We start from the raw sequence: 23,241 nt of genomic DNA on the forward strand, positions 1-23,241 counted from the left end.
TGTTTTGTTTCTCTTTCCAAGTCGAATGGATAGTGACAACATAGGTTTATTTTAGAAAGTTAGTTTTGGGCATCCTACACTGTGGTTTCCATAAGCATGGATACTTGAGAGTTAAATACATTGAATGCACATCTTCTACCAATTTGTAACAGAGCTGGGACCATCATTAAGATTGCTTACTTCTTAAAAAATATTCCTAAACCTTCATACAGCATTTTCCGTGACTATTTTAGAATAAGGCAGAGTAAAACCACCTAAGTTAACAAACCTATGATAAACTGGGTGGCAGTGAGTGGCTCCCGTGAGTGGGCTGCAGTTTTATAAGATGAAATACAGAACTGGTTTCTAGTCCTTTAGTACACAGACTGCTCAGAGGTAGAGGGATTTTTCCCAAGGGGCTGGGATGCCTTTCCTGCTGTTAGAGACTCACAGAAGCATGTAACTGGGTGGGAAATGTCAGCAGTCACAAAAGTCTCTTCTCCACATGTCAAATGAGAAACTGTAGGAAGAGAAACAGTCAATACATTCCTTCTTACATTTCTTGATGCCAGACAAAAATCAAATCGGACTCTCTTCCCTGAAGCAGAAATTCAGGTCAGACATTTTAAGAACTTCCTTAAGGGAAGGTCACGGTTTTCGTTCCTCGCAGTCAGATGGTAAGGGGGCACCTTGGTGCTCCCACAGCCGTTTGTACCTCCTCCCTCAAAACACTACTTGCTAGCTCCATTGTTTTCTGTTTACCAGTCCCCTCTCGCACCAGGCTCTTGGTTCATTGATGTCAACATCCACAGATTCCTATACTTAGCACAAGACTTGACCCATAGCTGAGACTCGTTAAATAGAAGTTAAATGAATAGATAGTGCTGACTTTTGAAAGAATTCCATCTGGTGTGGATCAGTTCATCTGGCCTGCCACAAGGCAGTGATGGGGGCACCGGCTCAGGCTATGGTTCCTGGAGAACAATGAACTTAGTCTCTCCTGAGTGTCTTACATTGATTGAGGTTTGGGGATCATTCTGTGTTGCAAGGCCAAGGTGGGGAAAAACAAGCCACTCGAGGAAGCAGCCAGGCTGAGGCAGGAAAAAAGGGGTGAGACCAACAGGCAGTGAGAAAATGGAAAGACTGGGGAGGCGGGAAGGAGAGCTAAGCTCACAGCAGAGGAGACAAGATCTGTATCCATAACCATATGTGCTGCTGGATTCGAAACGCCAGTCCTGTGGGCTTCACCCTGCTCATTAGATCCAACCCAAATCACTTGCTGGAGAAAACTGACAGGTCTGGGGCTTCACCCATCTGTCCACCCCAACATGGCTCCTTCCCATATGTTTTATTGGTGGGCTTTGTTTGTGCTTCAGGAAAACTGACAACTGCATGAGATGCACAGGGTGCACACTGCCTGTTGCTAAGTAAACGTTCCAGCTGTTGACTCAGTAGTCAGCTGCCTGATGGATCAGGAGCAGGATGCATACATGGAACTGTAGATGCTGGGGGAGAGGATGCCTTCGATTACACAGCACCCATGACTATTCTCGAAAAGGCTCCCTCCCAGTCTCACAGATCATGCTGGGCTCTGGATGCTGGATGGCCATAATTAAGGAAGGGATCAGATAAATCTCTTCCAAGTACGGAATCATTGGTGTCCTCTCTGCTTTCAGCAACAATAAATGATTTACCTCCAATGATGGCCGAGTCACTTCGAACTGCATTGGTGAGTGGTTCCCGCTCATCTGTCTTCCCGAAGGGATCTGCAAGGAGTAAAAAAAAAAAACAAAAAAAAAACAAACAACATGGTGCTTCATTCTTCATTCAAAGTACTAGAAGGTCAACAATATGGACTTTAGATGACACATCTGTGGATTAGACCCAGTGCTTCCTAACAGTTGTGAACTTGCATTTTTTTTTAAGGAACCCAAACAAACACATGAAAAGTCATCTGAGGTATACAGCTTCCACCCCATAGTTTTGTGACTATTGGCTTCTATGACAGCTGTAAGGGAATGGGCTAAAATGGATGATGGAACCCACCCATATCTGCTCTTGCCTACAGTTTATCTCTCACCCTAACCTAGATGTTCTTCTCTGCTTTGCTGGACCATCCCTATTCATGGCAATGGCCTCTTACTTCAAGCATGCATATTCTGTCTGCTTCAGAGGTTTTGTTAGCTGCATAAGGATTCTGAGCCCATTGACAAGAAAGACAAAAGTACTGGAGGATTAACACCCCCAGGAAACCCTCACTGATGAAGCGAGGGAGTTCACTATATGCATGTTAACATATATGGTAGAAGAAAACGAACATCAAGTTTGAAGGCACATAGATCTGGATTTGAATCTTACTCTGCCACTTGTTGGCCTGGTGACATTGAGCTATAAAGCATTTTCTTAAATGTTTATTTTGAGAGAGAGAGAGAGAGGGGACATGCATGCCAAGTCGGGGAGGGGAAGAGAGAGGGAGATAGAGAATCCTAAGCAGGTTCCACGCTGTCACCACAGAGCCTGATGTGGGGCTCAAATTCACAAACTGTGAGATCTGGCCTGAGCCGAAGCCAAGATTGGACACTTAACCAATTGAGCCACCCAGGCACCCCCAAAAATATTTTTAAATAACAACTCTGCAAATGTATTAAAAGTGGTACCAATTGGTACCAATATGTAAGCATATGGTGCATATGCAATTTTCAGGACCTATAGCAGCTGTCATCATTGTCACTGCATCCTCAAGAAATGCCTACAACATGAGTATCATTTTTCCCATTTCACAGAAAATTAGAATCCTAGTCATTTAGTAACTTGTCTGGAGTTCTATAGTTCATCCATGGCAGATTCAGAATTTACATCAAGGCTAGTCAACTGCTATGCCTCACTGCTGGCAAGAAAACACCAAGCTTGGTGACGAATAGGCAACAGCAAAACTCAATCCCCTTCCTTCGTTCATAATTAATAACTTATTTGGCAACTGATTGCCACACTTGATTAAACCAAAACAAATCCCAGGGATGCTTTAAGTCCCCCATGATGATGGTGACTAAGGAAAGAGAGAAGAGGTGTTTTAGGGAGCAGTAAAGTAAGAGAAGATATATGAACGATAATGTGGTGGGACTTTCCCATTGTTAAGGAAGGTTGATTATAATCACATGAATTATATGAGTTCAACAACCAGTCTGCCTATCTCTTCCTAAACTCTTCAGTTCTCAGGGTGGTAGTCATTTAAACTGTAGTGATTATATATATGTGCAAACATTCACTTAGTTCTAACCACTCATCATGTTAAAAGTGGGATTATATTTAATATATATAAAATTCAACCATGAGAAGTCAGTCATAATTCTTAACTACGAGTGATCATATAAAGTAAGGTCTTGAGTAATACTAGTCTTAAACCTGGAAAATTCTTGAAGATATTAAAAGTAGTACTATTAAGGGGCACCTGGGTGGCTCAGTCAGTTGAGCGTTCAACTTCGGCTCAGGTCATTATCTCATGGTTCATGGGTTCGAGCCCTGCTTCAGGCTCTGTGCTGACAGCTCAGAGGCTGGAGTCTGCTTCGGATTCTAGTGCTCTGTGTCTTTGTCTCTGTCTCTTTCAAAAATAAATAAACATCAAAAAATTATCATTCCTTAAAAAAAAAAAAAGTCTTGCTGTCAAAGGAGGGCAGGTGCACTGTACCTGATGAAGAGTCCACTGTGGTCACGGCATTCACGTCCGCATCCACCATGGAGCCACAGCTGGATTCTGTCAGGATCCCTTGGACAGTCACAGGTGCAATGGTGGAGTGACGCAGGGCTGCCTTCAGGGGTGCTACCTGGTTGTATTGGACTGAAGACAAGCATCCAACAAAACCCACGGTGTTTGCTTTGGCAACTTCAGAATCCATTCCAAGATGCTCTGCAAGATGGAAGACACTCGTGTGTGTGTGTGTGTGTTTTCTTTTTCAAACTACGCCTCATATCCTCTTTAAATCAGGTCTAAAATTCCAGAAATTGTCTTGTAATTTTTTATAGTAAGGGAAATCGTCCCTGGTTTCTTTTTCTCTCCTTTTCCCAAAACTTACCCCTGCTATTCGCATTGAGATATCAACCCCCTATCACAGAAAACTGTTAGGGCCATCTCTGTTCTGAGATAACATTCCAAACTTCTAAAGTCTCATTCCTGTACTTCATGAAGTGTAACAAAGACTTAATAAATCTGTTCTACACTCTAGATATTTTATAAAATTTATTTCTTTATCCCCATCACCATTAATCTATGGATGCTGGTATGAGTTCAAGCACACTACAAAGCTCATTACAACATTACACTCAAAAATGACACGAGGAAAAATGCGTGAAAAGAGGTAGAGGGACTAGAAGTCAAAGTGGCACTTCCAGAAGTTTCTCGCATTCAGTGTTTAAGAGGTCTGTATAAATTGGCCATATTCAAGATTTTTACCTGCTTAATTCTGTTGAGGGTACTGATTGGGGAGCACTGATTTTCTGACAGCAATCTTCCAAAGTATCTTTGAGTCTTTGTGAAAGGTGAAGAGGTAATCATTGATGATTCACAGGAAGATCAAATGTCTTATTTTCTCCAAGATTTGTAGTAAGATTACTCAGCAAAGATCATTTAAACAAATTGCTGTGATACAATTACATACAACGCAATAAACATGGGCTGTTTCTTTTATTCTTAAGGCACAATAGTTTCAACCCACTAGATGGTTCAAATCGTTATTTTATTATGATAATCGATTTATTTTCAGGAAGAGGGCAGGGGCGTCCCTCTCTACCTGGTGGAGATTATAATTTAGTCCAAATCTGTATATGGTCAAAGAGTGCCTCCATGTATCTCCAAGTGAGAATTTTTGGGGGCAGCATCAGAAAGAGATTTGATGAGAATATGGGAGAAAAAGAGAAATTAATATCCCTTAAAAATGCCTTTTCTAGTTTTGCCCTTATAGTCTCTGCCTTCAACACCCATGTAAACCTCACCAGTCTATCATCCCTCTCTTCTTACCAAAAAAATGAAAGAAACTATGTGCATTAACTTTATGTAGCCACTAAAAAAATGACCACAAACCTAAACAGTTTAAACAAGGTAACACAACACAAATTTATTGTCTTAAAATTCTATGAAAATCTGACATGGATCTTGCCAGGCTAAAATCAAGGTGCTGGCAAGGCTGCATTTCTTCTGGACATTCTAGGGGGTAATCTATTGCCTTTTTCTACTTCCTTCGAGACACCCACAGTCCTTTGGTTATTGTCCCTTCCCCCCATTTTCAAAGCCAGCTATGGTGCAGGGCTTTCCTCCACAGCTACATCTGCTTCTAATTCTCTTCTATTGCCTTCTTCTTTCACTTTAAGGACCCTTGTGATTCCAGTGGGCTCACCCAAATGCTCCAGAATAATCTCACTATTTGAAATGAGCTAATTGGCAACATTAATTGCATTTGCAACCTTACTTCCTCTTTGCCATTTAACCTAACATATTCACAGGTTCTGAGGATCGGGACTCAGGTATCTCTGTGGGTCATTCTTCCTCCCCCTGAATGTCTGTAATTTCATGAGAATTGCTCAGGCAGTGATAATGAAAATTCAATAGAGATGTGAAGTGACCCATCTGTCAATGTAAAAGAACATTGGGGCAGAGGAGGAAACTGCTGATTTCCAAAGATTCCAATAAATATCCTACAGATTCCAATAAATACCCCATAGTAGTGGTATATATTTGTTACTCATTAAAGGATCATACATATGTTTATTTCTTAATATGGGCTCTAAAAGACTTTGTCTCAGAAGAGACTTTTTAAACATTGTTATTCAATAGTCTTCAGGCCAACAAGCTTTCTTTAATGAAAACTGGGTGCTTTTGCTCAAATGGCACTAGAATGTGATGTATGCAGCTGTAATTCCAAATGCGCATTCACTACTGATTAGAGGTTATCAAGGAGTTGAATTAGAGATCGGAGCATTTTGCGAAAGAGGCAGAAGACAAGAGCAGAAAAGCATAAACTGGCATGAAGTTTTTGCATTGTAGGATTTCAAAGCAGCAGAAAGTGACATGTCAATGTCACTAGGCCTTAAGGGTCTAAGTCACAAGTGCCAGATCTTATTCCCAGAACCCAGTTAGAAAGAAGCTTATATCAGGCCAAGGTCTTCAGAGGACATCACTATAGTGACTGCTAGCAATACGTGCTCCAAGTACAAGGATCAGCACATGGACAGATTGGGGTTAGTGCCAAAAAGTGACATTTTCTCCTTAGGGAGAGATGTTTCGAGCAAAGTCTTTTGTCTAGGAAAGTGCATTTATTCTAGATGTATAGTAAAGATGGAAACCTGGAGATGCTTCTGAAAAGAAATGAAAGGGACAAGAATCCTCGACAGGAGAAAACACTCCCAGTATGAGGTGTGATATAATGATTTCTCAGATCTTTACATACATGGAGAGGAAAAAAATGTTAGAATTAATTTTCCTTCTAATGGCCTTGTTAACTAATATGCAGTAAGGAGTAATCATTTGTTAAAAAACCTTAAAAGCCACAAGTACTCAACACTCATGATCTATTAAGCACCTACTATGTGACTATGCAATAATTGTGTGTCAAGTATTATTTCTTTTCCCCTCAAAGTTTCTTCCAGATACTTGTTTCTGTCTTCCAAATTTCACAGGTGAAGAAACCAACACACAGAAAAATTAAAAGATGTAAAAAGGGCCGTGTGGCAAAGTTGAGGCTCAACCAAAGTTGAGGTTATAACTTGAAATGCCAATCTATTTGTTTTAACTCTTTCCATTCAGTTAACCTCCCCACTGCTGGAAACACCTAGTATGAGTTCCATCTCCACCACTTTCTGCAGATCATCGGGTCAGTTAACCTTTCTGGAATTCAGTTTCTCCAACCAGAAAATGGAGGTGACAATACTAACTTCTTGTGTTGTCATTCCTTTTATTTGTAACTGAAATTTAGTTGGCTTCCAAGAGTATATTAATTTCAGGTATATAACATAGTGATTTGACAAGTATACACATTACCAAATGCTGACCGTAAGTGTAAGTATCACCTGTCACACATTCCCTATGCTGTACTTTTCATCCCCATGACTATTTGATAAATGGGATTTTGTGCCTCTTAATGCTCTTCACCTATTTCACCCATCCCCCAACCCTCCCCTCTCCAGCAACTACCAATTTGTTTTCTGTATTTATGAGTCTGATTTGTTTTCAGAGGAGTTTTTTGTCTATTCATTAGTATTGGTTTTTTTTAGATTCCATATGCAAGTAAAGTCATATGGTCTTTGCTTTCTTTGTCTGACTTTTTTGCGTAGCATAATACCCTCTAAGTCCATCCACTTTGCTGGAAATGGCACTATCTCATTCTTTGTATGGTTGAGTAATATTTAATTGTATATACCACATCTTTTTTATCCATTTATCTGTCCAGGGACGTCTGGGTTGCTTCTATATCTTGCCTATTGTAAACAATGTGCCAATAAACACTGGGGTGAATATATATTTTTGAATTAGCGTTTCACTGGATCATATGGTAGTTCTATTTTATAATTTTGGGTGGAACCTCCTTACTGTTTTCCATACTGGTTGCACTAACTTACATTCCCACCAACAGTTCATGAGGGTCCTCTTTTCTCCATATCCTCACCAATACTTGTTACTTGCCTTTTTTATTTTAGCCATTCTGAGTGGTACAGGGTGTATTGTGCTTTGGATTTCCATTTGAAAGGCCAAATTCTTTGTCTGAGCTATGCTGCCTCCCAAAAAACTCCCCAAACATATCCGGGATAGAATGAGATATTGATACATTACTAAGAAGAAATAAGTTGCAAAAACTAAGGAAAGCACAAATCATTTGATTCAATTTATTAGTCAGAATTTACTGAATTCTGTATTATATTAAATACACAATGTGTTTCATAATTCATTTTATTTTTTTAGGTTACAGTTCCCTTAGAATCAAAAGGAATTAGGGAGGGACTACTGCATGTGTGGGCTACAGAATGAAAAATGGAAGACGAACTCAACCATGAATGTGGCTACTCAAAAATGGCAGAACAACAATATACACAAAAGCCCCACCAGTGGAAAATGCTGCTGTTCTCTTTCTCACTCTTCTCATCATTTTCTGCTCTCACTTAAAAGTCACATCCAACCATCAAGGAGAGGGACAAGATTTCTCTTCACACTACACACTACCACCTGAAGGAACCACAGGTATTTTACAAAGAAAAACCTACAAAATGTCTTATTTGAAACTGAGTTTCTCCCTCTCAGCACACTTCAAACATCACTGAAATATGGTTTCTGATTCTCATTAGAGTCTATCCCCTTTGCCCTCAAATACTGATGTAAAAGCAGCATGGGATGCTGAAGTAAAGCACAGATTGGAAACGAGATGGGCCTGAGTTGATGAATCATGCACTTGCACATGTAACTTGGTTTTCCTCATCTGTGAGCCTCAATTCTGTCCACTGTAAAATAGTGATGAGGAGTACTGGGCACATGGATTGTGCTGGAAATAAACATAATAAGCCTGATTCTTAGTTCAGTGCCCTTAAATGCATTTATTCTTATTATTCTTATTGCAGTTGGTAATTATTATCTTTATTCTTCCAACTACTCATTCATTCCAGGCTCCTTTACCTAGATTCAATGGCCCTCAGCATGCTAAAGTAAACTGCCTTTATATGAGAGAACAAAGATGTAAATGTTGATGGACTTGCTGTAAAGTCTTTGCGTTAAATTTCCACGTCATACAGAAAAACTGAAGACACGTAGTACCAAAACTCTGAATGAATTGACCGGTTAAGTTATTATAGACCTTCTTCAAGTAGTTTAAAACTTGACTCTCTACATTAATTTGGAAACACTCATCTCTTCAAAGCAAAGTTATGCCCCCTCTATTAAAGCCAGTGGCTTCTTCTAGCCACAGAATGCACAACACTTCACATGGTCAAAATTGTTTGACACTAAGATCATGGTTGAGCCAATCCAGGCTAATTTTATGTAGGAAGTTTATTCTGGATATTAAAAAAAATAGAAGAAAAGATCAGCCATTTGCTAAAAATAGACACAGCTTCAGGATGTTACATGACATTTACTATATGTCAAAAGCCATTTATGACTTTTGAATCCTAAAGTGTCAAAATACAAGCTGTGCAGACCCATCCAACCCGGGCTTAGAAGAGTAAAATGTTGTACCAACATAAATTATAAATAAAGGAAGCCGATGTTAATGGAATGTGTGAACAGTATATACAAGTGAAGAGTTTTTCCCTCCAGAGTCCTTTGTGGCTTTCAGGCAAGAGAGAAGTAGTCTGAAAACTTAACTACCAGGACTATTCCAAGGCCAAGAACTATATCCTTCAGATACAGATTTTAATCCTTAAAGGGGAATGTTAAACTGTATTTAAAAAAAATACTTGACACTTAATGCTTTTATGTTTTCCACGGTATGTTCATTTGTATATCGTGTGTAAATATTCATCCTTGTGAATGGAGAAAGTGGGGGACAGTTATAGCCAATCACCAGTTATGCAAACTAAGACATATGATCAAGTACAAATTCACCAGTCCATGGCCTCAGACCTATGTCTCATGGACCTTATCCTCCTCCTTTTTGTTTTTTATTTTCCTACTCCGTCATACTTACACCTGTAGGTATTGACTACTGGTAACATGAAAAGAAACGGCCCTCTGTGGTGTGCCTTACCGTCATTCACAAGCTATCTTGCACCCACCCATCCAGCCCCAACAGCGCTGCCCACAACCAGAGCTGCTTCATCTTGCCTGAACAGGCATAAACTTGGCCTAGAAGGCCTTTCTGTCCCTTAACTGCAGGGTAACATCTGCTTCATCAGTGCAAAACTTCCATCTATTTATTGGCCACCACCGGCAACCATGCTCCGTGTGAGACCGAGGACTTCACAACTGCTGGCAGGCAGACATGTCCTGATCTCTGAGTTTTCAGTCATTTCAGAGGATTAGAATGTTGGACCACCTAATCAGGCCATAAGCCTTCACGGTAGGGGCAGATCATTGCCATGAGGGCACAGAAAAGATCCTGGACACAACCTTGGACAACAGTGAGCAAACCCAGTGTGCAAAAGAATTTCCAGCGAAATGCACGAAAACAGCTTTTTCCTAGATCTCTCATCATGCCATAGGTCAGTCTGGTGTGGACGTACCCTGGAGTTTTCACTTTTAAAGTACATTCTTACACACTTATGACAGGGAGGGTTCACGGACCACACTTTGAGAAACACTGGTTTAGGAAAGATGGCTTAGAATAAATGTTTTCAAATCAATGCTTAAGTGATGAATATACAACAACCACACATGAGTGGGGGGGGGGGGGCACAGTGTTCCAGACCCAAAGCCTGTCCAAGGCCTACAATGAGAAAGTGCATCTCATTTAAAACACTGAAAAGCCAAGTCAACTCTGCCTTCAAGTGAAGCAAAAGTTGAGGTTAGAAAGATAGGCAGGAGCCACAGAGAGGCATTTTGTTTACTGTCTATGACATTTATTTCATGATCATGTTTATAAGTCTGTCCCCTGACAAGGTTGGAAGCTTCCGACTTTCAGGAGACCCAGTTTTACATATTTCCACCCTCCTCAACTAGGACACAGGGCCCAACACACAGAGTGTGTGTTTAGTAAACACTAAAAGGCATTAATGACTGAAAACATATGTTTCCTAATATGGGCAGTAATGCAGCCTAATCACGGAAATTTACATACACGTCAACCTTCATCCTGGCCATTGATCAGCATATCATTTCTTTACGTTTACATTTACACTCAAGACGTGTTATGTGGAACTCTCTTGGATGAGGCAGGCCAAGTTCATTAACATCCCGCATGTCCCTCCCAGGAGTGCACATGGAATAGCCCCTATTATTCCAGCACCTTGTTACCTAGAGCTAAATGTACTATTCCTAAGGAGTCGGAGTGGCCATGTAAGATTGGCTGCAGTATGTCACCGGGTCTGTCACAGGCTTTAAGAGCCTGTGAATTTGCTCTCCACGTGGGTAAGGAAGCACCTCCCAGATACTCATGACAGTCTCCTTTTCTTGTCTCAGCCTGAAAGTCCCTTCATCCATGATCACTTCCTTAGACACCTTAGCAAGGAGTACACGCTCCCTCCTCCCTCTCTAATTCTGAAATTAAATGACTAACACTGAAGCCAGATGACTTCCCTTCTAACTCATTTCCTCAAACTTTGCAATTTCGCGCACATGCGTGTGATTATTCATTTACCTTTTATGCACCACTCCCGACCCCAAGTTTTATGAAAAAAGTGTACTTACTTGCTTACTACTAACGACCTATTTTCTAACATCATATTTGACAGAGAAATTGCTAAATGAATATTTTGGGTGGTTGAATGAGTCTGCATTGCACAGGGTTTGGTCCTTAAAGTTCTACCATGACTCTTTAAATAAAAATGTACACATACATACATATGCTAATGATACAAAAAGACTAAAAAATAACCAGGCCAGTTGAGTAAGCAAAAGTACTACCATTTAAAAATTTATTATTTGGGGCACCTGTTTGGCTTAGTAGGTGGAGCGTCCGACTTCGGCTCAGGTCACGAGTTCATGGTTCGTGAGTTCGAGCCCTGCATCGGGCTCTGTGCTGACAGCTCAGAGCATGGAGCCTGCTTCAGATTCTGTGTCTTCCTCTCTCTCTGCCCTCCCCTGCTCATGTTCTGTGTCTCTCTCGAAATAAATGAACATTAAAAAAATAATAGAAATAATTTATTATTTGAACTGAATAAGTCAGTTGCTGAATTATATTCCTCCTTTTTAAATTGAGTTGGTTAGTTATGTGCATCATGTAAAGGCATCTCTATGGATATAGGATGGTTACCACTGAATCTGTAAAACATCAGCAACATCACCAAATTTAAAAATTCTAGACATCATACCCCTAATGCAAATTCTGCTGGTTTTCCTTAGAAAACTCACTTTTCTGACTTTGAGTCTGACATAAGCTGCTGTATAAATCCATTCTTTGGGATTCAAAGAAACGAAAATAATTCCTCTTAGGGTACTGGGTATTTGATGTGGGGTCAGAACCAAACTTAAGTGTATTAATTGTATTGTTTATTTTGTTAAAGGAAATGAGCAAAACTGGGGTCCTGCATGTCCTAACAGAAAAATCCCCTAACAGAGTCACAAATTAACCTATAGAAATATATTCTACCCTGATGTGCACTTGCTAGTTGTGGAGTTATAAACATCAAGAAAAGGAAAAGCCATCCTGAGCACCTTTGGTGCTTTGATGTTATTTTGTTGTTGTTGTTTATAGATTTAAATGGTGCAGGGAGTAATTATATCAAATAAAGTGTTGAGAGGCAAGGAGAGTTCTGGGCACGAAAGGTAAGGGTCTCCCTCTGGTGCTGTCTCAACCTCTAGCTGGAGAAAGGTGGCTGAGTTAAGGCATCATAGACATCCAGATCCAACAACAGCCAGAAGAAAGAAAGAAGGAAAAGAAAGGAAGGAAGGAAGGAAGGAAGGAAGGAAGGAAGGAAGGAAGGAAGGAAGGAAGAAAGAAAGAAAGAAAGAAAGAAAGAAAGAAAGAAAGAAAGAAAGAAAGAAAGAAAGAAAGAAAGAAAGAGTAAGGGGAGGGAAGGAAGAAAGGGAGAAAGGAAGGAAGAGAGGGAGGAAGGAAGAAAGGGAGGAAGGGAGGAAGGGAGGGAGGAGGGAAGGAAGTAAAAGGCTGCCTCTTCCTGTTTTCCTTTTTAAGAATGAAGAATCCTTTCTCAGAAACACATCAGCTACTCAGCTACAGTGCAGACTTCCTCTAATTGACCAAACTGTGTCACGTGTTTATGCTACACAAATCTCCGGCAGTGAAAAAGGACCAGAGTCATTTGCTTGGACCTTAAGTTCTTAAGACCTGTTTTTGTTCTCGAGACCCATTTCCACTCTTAAAAATTCTGAAGAGATTTTTGTCTATCTCTATATGTTTTGTATCTATCTATATCCACTGTATTAGAAATGAAAGGTGAGGAAACTTTAAAACAAGAATCCACAGCACACATTCTAGTTGCTGGCTGAGTAGAGGTACCATCACACATCTTGCATCCCCTGAAAAACAACATTGTACACGTGTAAGGGAACATAACAAAGACGGTAAAAGCTAGTATGAAAAGGAAGATGGTTTCAATGTTGCAGATTCTCTGAAATGGTCCCAGGACCACCCCTCCAAGTCCACTCCCAATGACCCCTGGACCCAACATTGAAAACCACTGCTTCAGACCAGTTAGGGGTCATCCTCTGGGATTGCAGATGGAGGAAAACTCTCCAGGAGCACATGGCTTCATGGAGGAGCAGGAATGCTTGAACAAAACTGGAATTTTGTTAGAAAGTGGGAAAGAAGTCAAAGGAAGTAGTGGGTAGGCAACCAATACTGTCAGATGCATATATACAAACTAATCTCTGGAAGCCAAGCTATATCTGTCTATCTACACACACACACACACACACACACATTCATATAGAACCATCATATATAACATATCATATATATATATATATATATTTGTACTACACACATATACATATATATAAATTCATATGCAACCATTTATTAAGTAATGTCTATGCCCAAAGTGGGGCTTGAACTCACGACCGCAAGATCACCAGTTGCACCTTCTACACACTAAGCCAGCCAGGTTCTCCCATAAGAAGCCATTTAAATAACATTAAAGAACAAAGTCATTTCAGTAAACCAAAGTTTTACTTGTTAAAACTCCTACCTCCTCCCACACATTCAGTTTAAAAGGCAGTTATTTTTGATGCACTATATATTCACCTTTTATAAAGGTCTTGATGTCTAGGTTGAATGACCTAAATTTGGCTGCTCTAAATAAGGAAAACTAGAGCTATTCTATAGGGATTGAATGGAGACCAGCCATATGCAACGTTGCCCCATTGGTGATGATTATAGCTGATGCTGCCTTTTTTTCTTTTCTTTTTTTGGTGCCAATTATCTTCTATTCTGGTGCTAACCTGTAACAGATACCTCATGACATTAGACACTATTATATGTCATTCAGGACGACCTTTGAAATGTTGCTGCATAATAATACCAGTGGATACTAATTATTGAGCATCTATCAGATTAAATGGTAAAGCATCATAGAGACAAACGGCACACGTTAGCTTTAAGAGTTGGAAAAGACAGAGTAGTATAGAATTATATCTTCTCTGCATTGAGGAAAATAAATTCATAGGGATTCAAAGTCTCTAGAGCTTGAATAGCTAGCTCTTCAATCACATTTTTCCTCTTATGCATCATACTGTCCCTTCAAACCCACAGGCCAGAGCTTAATAGCTAAGCCCCACAGCATAGCTTGCTTAGTTTAATAACAGGTCTATTTTATACTTTTAGACAATCAGCTAGTAGACCATAGATATATTGAGGTATGGTGGGGTTACAGAAGACCTCCATGAGGAGAGGATATGTTCAGGTCTACTGGAGCAAGGCCTGGGTTTGGGGCTGGGAAGACTGCATCTTAGAGACAGGGGCCAGGACAGGCTTTAACTATGTATCCTACAACTGTGTGGCCATAGGAGTGACTGGATCCACACAGCCAAGGGCCTGGCACCTGAAATTTTTGGGAAAAAACAACACCATCTATGCTGCTCTCATGACCTGGGGGAGAGAGGGAGCACATCTTCATATTTGTATCTCTAGATTATCATCCAAGGGGCGCCTGGGTGGCTCAGTTGGTTAAGCGTCCGACTTCAGCTCAGATCATGATCTCACGGTTCCTAGGTTCGAGCCCCGCGTCAGGCTCTGTGCGGACAGCTCAGAGCCTGCAGCCTGTCTTCAGATTCTGTGTCTCCCTCTCTCTCTGACCCTCCCCTGCTCATGGTGTGTGTGTGTCTCTCTCTCAAAAATAAAACATTAAAAAATTTTTAGATTATCATCCGATATGTGATTGATGATTTTTACATTCAATAAATAGGACTCATTAAAATAACATCTGTGGGGGCGCCTGGGTGGCTTAGTCGGTTAAGGGTCCGACTTTGGCTTAGGTCATGATCTCGCGGTTTGTGGGTTTGAGCCCCGCGTCGGGCTCTGTGCTGACTGCCAGCTCAGAGCCTGGAGCCTGTTTCAGTCTGTGACTGCCTCTCTCCCTGACCCTCCCCTGATCACGCTGTCTCTCTCTCTCTCTCCTAGCAATAAATAAAACATTTAAAAAAAAAATAAAATAACATTTGTGACATGGTAATCATAAAGAATGTATATTTCCTTAGGCCTCACTTTCCTGACAAGTAAAATTGAGTTCATCATGGCATATACTTTGAAGTTTGGTTTTTTGAGAAAAATGGTGGTGCAGAGAATAATAGTCTCCCAAAGATATCTATGTCATAATCTCTGGAACCATGAATAGGTCCCCCTGTGGGAAAACGGACTTCGTGAGATGGTCAAGGTAAGGGTCTTGAGATGCAAAGATTATCCTTGGTTATCCAGGTAAACCCAATGCAATCACAAAGGTCCATGTAAGAAGGAAACAAGAAGGTCAAGGGCAGCAGCAGGGGATGTGATAAGAGAAACAGGAAGTTCCAACAATTTGAGGCAAGTTCTATACACCAAAGAATGCAAGTGATTACTAGAAGGAGAAGGAAAAGAAACATTCTCCTCTTCGGATCCCCAAAGGAACACAGCTCTGCTTAATTTCAGCCTTATAAGGCTTATTTAATGCTTCTAACCTTCTAAACTATGTGACACATTTACATTGATGTAAACCACCAAGTTTGTGACAATTTCTTATGGCAGCAACAGGAAAGCAATACACATAGGAACATTTCTTTGAGACTGTTAAAGTGGTTCTATGTTTCTACTTTTAAAACATGCCGACCGATTAATATTTTAGTGGCTATATAACAATGATAATTTGCTCATTTAAATATTTCTATTCAATAAAGCTGGTAATTACACAGTCTCTACTTTGTAAGGCTCCAATATGCATGACTTTCAGTTAATATAATTCAAATAATACCAATCCCCAAGCAACATGGTTCAAGATTCAGTGGCCATAGTGTTTTGACTGGGAATCATTGCATAAAGTACAAACTCTCTTCAGTCCATAAACAGACATGTAACCAACACATCCTCATCATAACTAGTGACCAATCCCATCGTTTTCAAAGTCTATGGGTGTTGGGGCACGGGGCCACCTGCTATTGAGTTCTCACACAGAGAACAAAGTATTGGGTGGTGTTGCTTCTTCATCTCTCAAGAATAAGCCCATGTGTCATTTGACAAAAAATAGACGCCCATCAGAGGGAGCTGGTCCACAAAGATGAAAGTGCACCAAAGAAATAAGAAATAATACTGAAAGTAAAAGTCGAATGTAAAGGGATTTATAAAAAGAAGTAGCTGACCATGGAAATGCTGACACCACTGTTTGACAGAGTCTAGATCTGCAGTGACAGGAAATTAGGGAAGGTGATACAAATCGATACAAATGAAGTGGTTCATGGAGAAAAGAATGACAATGTCCCAGAGGCAGTGGTACCAGCAGAAACCTTCACATTAGAGGAACTCTCCAAGACATTTCATGACATTGAAAGCATAAAGGATGAAATGTTAGAAGCTGATCCAAACTTAGGGGTATGACAGGTCACCATGACATAGGAAAGCTACTCCTTCCCTATTTTACCACACAACGAGATGGCAAGCATGGTGAAAACTACTCTTGATTAATTTTTGCAAGCAAACACACAATGCTCAATGCTTCCAATATTTTAGGGTATAGTATACTAAATAAATATTAGTTTTACTATTCATTTCCCTATGAGAGCTTTTAAAGCTGTGAAAAAAAATTAAAGGTCATAGGACTATCGGAATTTTTCTCATGAATCATTAAGAACTTTTGTCCCAGGTTCAGTGTGCATGGTCACTTTTACTGTGTGACACAAGGGCTGCCTGTATCATATTCATCATGATTACTTAGTAAGTACGAAATGCTATCTTAAGTGCCTTATGATAACCATATATCATTTGTGTTATTACACCAATTGTAAAGGTTAGGAAACAGATTTTAAAAAAAGTTAAATATGCCCAAAGTGATAGCCAGTAGGTGGCAGATCTAAGACGTGAGCCCAGCCTGTGTACACTCAGTCCCAGACTGCGGGACATGATGTGGTCTTCCTCTTGTAACTGCTAACACTCCTCCGGCTTCAGGCATTTACCAGGCTTTGGGGATCCATCCCATGAACCATGAGATCATGACCTGAGTCCAAATCAAGAGTCAGACACTTAACTGACTGAGCCACCCAGGTGCCCCAAGAGCATATTTGTATTTTAAAATGAATCTTGGGGCACCTGGGTGGCTCAGTCGGTTGAGTGTCCAACTTCAGCTCAGGTCATGATCTCATGGTTCATGAGTTCCAGCCCCGCGTTGGACTCTGTGCTGTCAGCTCAGAGACTGGAGCCTCTCTCAGCCCTTCCCCTGCTTACACTCTGTCTTTGTCTCTCTCTCTCTTAAAAATAAATAGGCATTAAAAAATTAAAAAATATATAAATAAAATGAATCTTCATGAAAGACTTAATGAAAGGAAGAAGCATATTTCTGAGATCTCATTACATGAGGTATTCTAGAACTAGTGTGTGTTGTCGCATGCGACAAACTATACCACAAATTGAATTCAGTAAATCCTAGTTGAGGAAAAACTGTAAACAAAGCATTAGTTATAGGTTGAATCTGCTTAACTCTTAGAGCAGGTGGACCAAAATCAGGGTACAGCAACCATGAGCAGGGCAATAGCCCCAACCCAGAAGCCTCCTCCTACAGGCAGTCTCCTGTCCATGCCAGTTTACAGAGTGTGTTCCCTACTCCACAGCCTAGAATTCACCATGAGGTGGTTTCCAAAATAATGGAGATCAAACTGGCTTCTTGACCCAGACATAAACAAAGATTTCATCCACAGACTTTTCTGTAAGGCAAGGAACCCATTAGGGGTTGTCCCAGCCCTCAGTCATTAGTTCTTGGTAATTTATATCATTGTTCTGCTATAGTGGCATTTCCTTTCCTCTTTCTCCATCTGAATCAGAGAATACAATATCACAAACTATTTTCACTAATATTTATCACTAATAAATAGTGTTAGTTATTTGCATTTGACTGCATGTATCAGAAAAGAAAGAAGAAAGAGAGAAAGAGAAAGAAGGAAGGAAGGAAGGAAGGAAGGAAGGAAGGAAGGAAGGAAGGAAGGAAGGAAGGAAAGAAGGAAGGAGGGAGGGAGGGAGGGAGGGAAGGAGGGAGGGAGGGAAGGAGGGAAGGAAGGAAAGAAAGAAAGAAAAAAAGGTACCTCAAAAATAGTATATTTTATTCCCAGTTAATAAGAAGTCTGATGTCAACCAGCCTAGGATTAGTATTTTGGGTCCAGATATTACCAATTTTTTTTCTACATTTGTACTTCCTGCTCCATAGATTAGAATCTTTGCCTTCTTCCACATAACATATATAGAGGGGCTCCAGCTACCAGGCTCTGTTCCAGGCAGAAGAAAGCATGGAGGGTGAAGAGCAAAGATGAAATTACTTGCTAAATTAGGCCTTTTAGAAAACCCAAGTAACTGCTTGGGGCTCATTGTGTAGGATGATGTGCATGGATATTTTTAAACCAAGAAGGCTGAGGAATGTACTTAGAAATTGGGAACACCGTTCCCTCAAACTAAAACAAAATCAGAAAACATTATTAGGTTCTATTAAGAAGAGGAAAAAAATGTTGAATATTATGTAGGCTTCTTATAGCCTCTGACTCAACTTCCTTCAGACAAACTTTCTTCTTTATACCTTCATTCAGTTAAACAGGTTTTCATCACTACCTGGGTTCCATATTCAACTGTCCCACTTATTAACATTGTACCCTCAAGGATACAATCATGATATCTTTTGGCCTGTTTACTCATCTATAAAAGAAGAATGATGAATAGAGTGCCTTCATGTGATAGACTACAGAAGGCCACATTCATTGACACTCCTTCCATTGAGTGGAAGGCTCTCTCCCTTCCCTTTGAATATGAGTTGACTTGTGACTGTTTTGAGCCATGGAACACATTGCAAATGACACTCTGCCAGTCCCAGGACTAACCTTCAAGAGGGCTGCACCTTCTGCCTTGGGGGATTGGAGTCCCAAGCTACCATGTAGGAAGCCTACTGCCCTGATAGGGAGATCATGTGGGCAGACCGTGAGCCTGAGTGCAGAAAAAGAAGGGCTCACTTGAGCTCAGTCTTCTAGATGTTTCTTACAAAGTACCGCACTTGGGAATAAATATATCCTAGATCCTCCAGACTGGCCCAGCTGCTAGCCAGATACCACCACAGACTCTAGTTACCTCCGTAAGGTGCTAAAAATTCAACCAGGAAAACTTTGTCCAGATTCCTGACCGAGAAGCATGAGGTATTTTAAAATAGTTCTTGGATTGGGGTGCCTGGGTGGCACAGTCAGTGAAGCATCAGACTTTGACTGAGGTCATCATCTCGTGGTCCGTGAGTTCAAGCCTTGTATTGGGCTCTGTGATGACAGCCTAGAGCCTGGAGCCTGCTCATGCTCTGTCTCCCTCTCTATCTCAAAAATAAATAAACATTAAAAAATTAAATAAAATAAAATACTAATTGGATTAAACTACTAAATTATGAGATAGTTTCATACCAAGCAATAGATGTTTAAGATTCTACCTCATCCTTGGTATAAGCATTAAATATAATAATGAAGATAAAGCTTTTGCTTATGGTCTGGCACACAGCAAATACCCAACATGTTTAGCTTATATATTATCCTCTAAGATCCTATACACCTGCCTGCGGAGGGCACTCCTCATCCAATGCAGATCTCTGTCATGTGTCCACCACCTCAGAGCTCAGTTTTCTAAATAGCCTCTTTATGCCGATATTTTACTTAGATTCAACTCTTCCATTACTCCTTCACTCTTTGTGTGGTAATTTTTTTGACTAAGACTTCAAGCTCTGTAAAATGGGGATTTATATTTTATTTGCTTTATATTAAAAACCATACGGCATCATGGAATAAAAATGATCCCTGAAGTCAGGCAAATTTGACCTGTGTACCACCTCCACCAGTTAGTGAAAGGGAGGTTGATCTTTCTACTTCGAATTCTCCCAAAAGGAGACTGTCAGGCAGGCATTGGAGTGTCAGTACTTTATTTGGGAAGTGAAGAAAAACACCAGTAGGCTGGGGGAGAAGCTAAAATCAGGAGGGAAACTGGTAATGTGTGCATTATCATCCCAACTAGAGGCCAACTAGAACTTGATCCTCCCGGGAAAACTCTAGAAGAAAAAGGGGAACGCACACCCACATATCAGATTTATCCCAGCTGGTGACAAAAAGCTGGGATATTTATACACTAGCTCATGTTATCATCGACTGAGGCTTTTTCCCAGCAGGCATTAAGTCCCTGACGTGCCTGGCCTGTCTAGTATGGGGGCAAAGCATACTTTAGTAGGCAGAGAAAACCCTCAGCAAAATGATTTCAGGTGATAGAAACGGTAAACGAGCCAGCATTAAAATGGAAAAGGCAATTTACTGAACCTTAATTTCCCCATCTCTCAAATTAGGATACAAAGAATTCAGTGATACCATAGGAGTATTATTCTTATACTTTGGGAGTATTAGGAGTAATACTCCCAAAGTCCTGTCCTTGTGGAATTCACAGACATCATAGAATAAAGTTGGGGAAATAGCTGAGATCAATTGCCTGGAACTCATTCAATTAAAAATAATAACACATAACTCTCTTTAAAATATGCATTCCAGTCGTCCTAGAAACAGCAGAGATGATAGTGGAGATACTCCTGTCTTAGTTTAAACCACTCAAATACTTTGATAAAAGCAAAATGCATATGCTGAGCAAATGGAAAAAGCCTTGTGTGAAATAATGATACTAGAAAGGTACCTGCTGCCATTTTTATCCCAGGAATTATTGGCATTAGCAGTAACAGATAAGAGCATTTGCATTTTAATTTGATCAATAAACACCAGCCATATCATATAAGGGGCACCTGAGTCTGTGACTGCAAAAATACCTCGCACTATGATAACAAATAGAATACTTAGCTTAGAAAAGAGCTCTCTAGATAAAGAAGACATAATGGTGTATTTAAGAATTTTATCTCTTTCCTGATTAAAACTATCTCTGGCTTCCTATCACGTTATAGAAAATCAAACAAACAGTCCAGACTTTTCAGGATCCGAACCTGCCTATATCTCATTCCATCCTCACTACCTTTGTTCTTGGCAATGTAGAACTAGACCTTGATGAGGGGACACGTGAGCCAGAGAGTAAAGTAAAAGAGAGAGCTACGAGGCATGGGGATTCCCATCTGCGGAGCTTTCTTGCCAGCATGGATTTTACAGGAATTCTTCGTAGTATTTCCATTTTCAGATTCCCCATCTGTAATGGTGCCTCCATTTAGCATCGAAATATCATGTAGTCACTGTGTGCTAAGCACTGTGGATACAAATACATTGTGCACACATACTCTTACTCACACAATTACTTAGTCATCAAAGCAATTCTGATAGTAATGATTAGTCCTGCTTTACAGATAGGAAGCCTGAGGTCTGGATAAAATAAGGAACTTTCGAGGGTCTCAGGTAACCAGTGTTTGAGCCAAGTGGGAGCCAAGCTTCAGGATGGGTCTGTCAGATGTCAAAGCTCGTGTTCTCATCTTGTACAATCTGACCAAGCTTCACTGTACACCGCTACTTGGATTAAGTCCCTCACTAATGATTAATAAACAGCTCACTCCTGAATGAGAGGTACAGACCTGGAAATACTATTTGGGACCACTATGATAAAAAAGTAAGATACATCCACCCTGCCGAGTCTCTGGAAGCCATCCATAGAAAGAGATCTCATGACCATGGAAGGTATCTGTCCATGAGCTGCCCAGGGACAAGAGCTAATAATCTGAATTCAGTGCTTTTCAATGTTACTGAAATGTTAAAATGCACACTGCAATTGCTAATCACCTAGATGTGACTCGTAGAATTCTAGAGGTTTCAGCAGCAGAGCCCAAGGAAAGATATATGCTCTTACTCTAATTATGTGATATTTGAGGCTTAGGAGGAAAAGACATGGTAGTATGCTTGCTGCCCCAGAAGAAACACAGGTAGGGTCTTCAAATGAGGAAACAGGAGTCCTCTTAATTTTTTTAATTAAAAAATATACATTTTTAGGCTAATCCTGAATCTAATATAGAATTTGGACACAGATTTCTCTTTTCAGGGTTATTTAAGACTTTAAAATCAGAGGCAAATCATTTTTGTTTTTAAATTTGACTTTGTCCCATATCAAAATTTTCACTTTTTCCTTTGTTGGTTCCTCTCTATGGTCAAATTGCAGGAGTCCCTTTGAAAGTTCTCGTTGTATTGACAGAGAAGGAGTGGGGGCGTGGGAAGATAGGTTACATTCAGATTGCCTCAATTTTTGCCTAACCCTTGGGTATGCCTAACCCTTGGGTGTGGCTAACCCTTGGGTATGGCTAACCCTTGGGTATGGCTAACCCTTGAGTATGGCTAACTCTTGGGTATGCTGGCTTTCCAAACACAGCAAGTCCACTCCTAAATATCTAAGAAAACTGAAAACAGGTATTCGATAAATACATGTACACGCATGTTCCCAGCATCACTATTTGCAGCGGCCAAAATGTGAAAATGGCTCGAACATCCACCAGCAGATAAAGAGACAGACAAAACAGGTCTATCCGTACAATGGAATACTATTTATTCATGAAAAGGAATAAAGTACTTATTCATGCTACAGTCCCGCTGAGCCTCAAAAACTATGCCGCGTGAAAACAAACAAAACAAGACACCAACGGTCATAAATTGTATGATTCCATTATGTGAAATAGCCTGAATAGGTAAATCGATACACACAGAAAGCAGATTAGTGTTTGCCTAGAGCAGGGGGGAAGGGGCACTGGGAACTGACTAATTGGTTCAGGGTCCACCTTATGGTGATGTTTGGAAACTGTCAGTAATAATTGCACAACATGGAGAATATACTAAATATTACTGAATTGTACCCTTTAAAATGGCTAATTTTATGTTATGAGAATTTTTTTATTTAAAATTTTTAAAATTTCTTTTAACATTTATTTATTATTGAGAAACAGACAGAGACAGAGCATGAGTGGGGGAGGGACAGAGAGAGAGACACAGAATCCGAAGCAGGCTCCAGGCTCTGAGCTGCCAGCACAGAG

General features: G+C 40.3%; 1 protein-coding gene across 2 annotated transcripts in view; it reads right to left on the reverse strand.

Annotated features, from left to right (window-relative positions):
• Positions 1-23,241, reverse strand: part of CNTNAP5 (contactin associated protein family member 5) — an 802,816-nt gene that overhangs the window by 1,816 nt on the left and 777,759 nt on the right. For both annotated transcript variants that reach the window (XM_039218226.1, XM_039218225.1), the window contains exons 22-23: positions 3,665-3,883; positions 1,674-1,745 (exon numbers count right to left, since the gene is read on the reverse strand). In XM_039218226.1, the coding sequence (XP_039074157.1) occupies positions 1,674-1,745; positions 3,665-3,883 (291 nt within the window). The remainder of the gene's footprint in view (positions 1-1,673; positions 1,746-3,664; positions 3,884-23,241) is intronic.

Source organism: Hyaena hyaena, unplaced genomic scaffold (genome assembly GCF_003009895.1).
Source record: "Hyaena hyaena isolate Hyena2069 unplaced genomic scaffold, ASM300989v1 scaffold_747, whole genome shotgun sequence".
In the NCBI taxonomy this organism is placed as follows: Eukaryota; Metazoa; Chordata; class Mammalia; order Carnivora; family Hyaenidae; genus Hyaena; species Hyaena hyaena.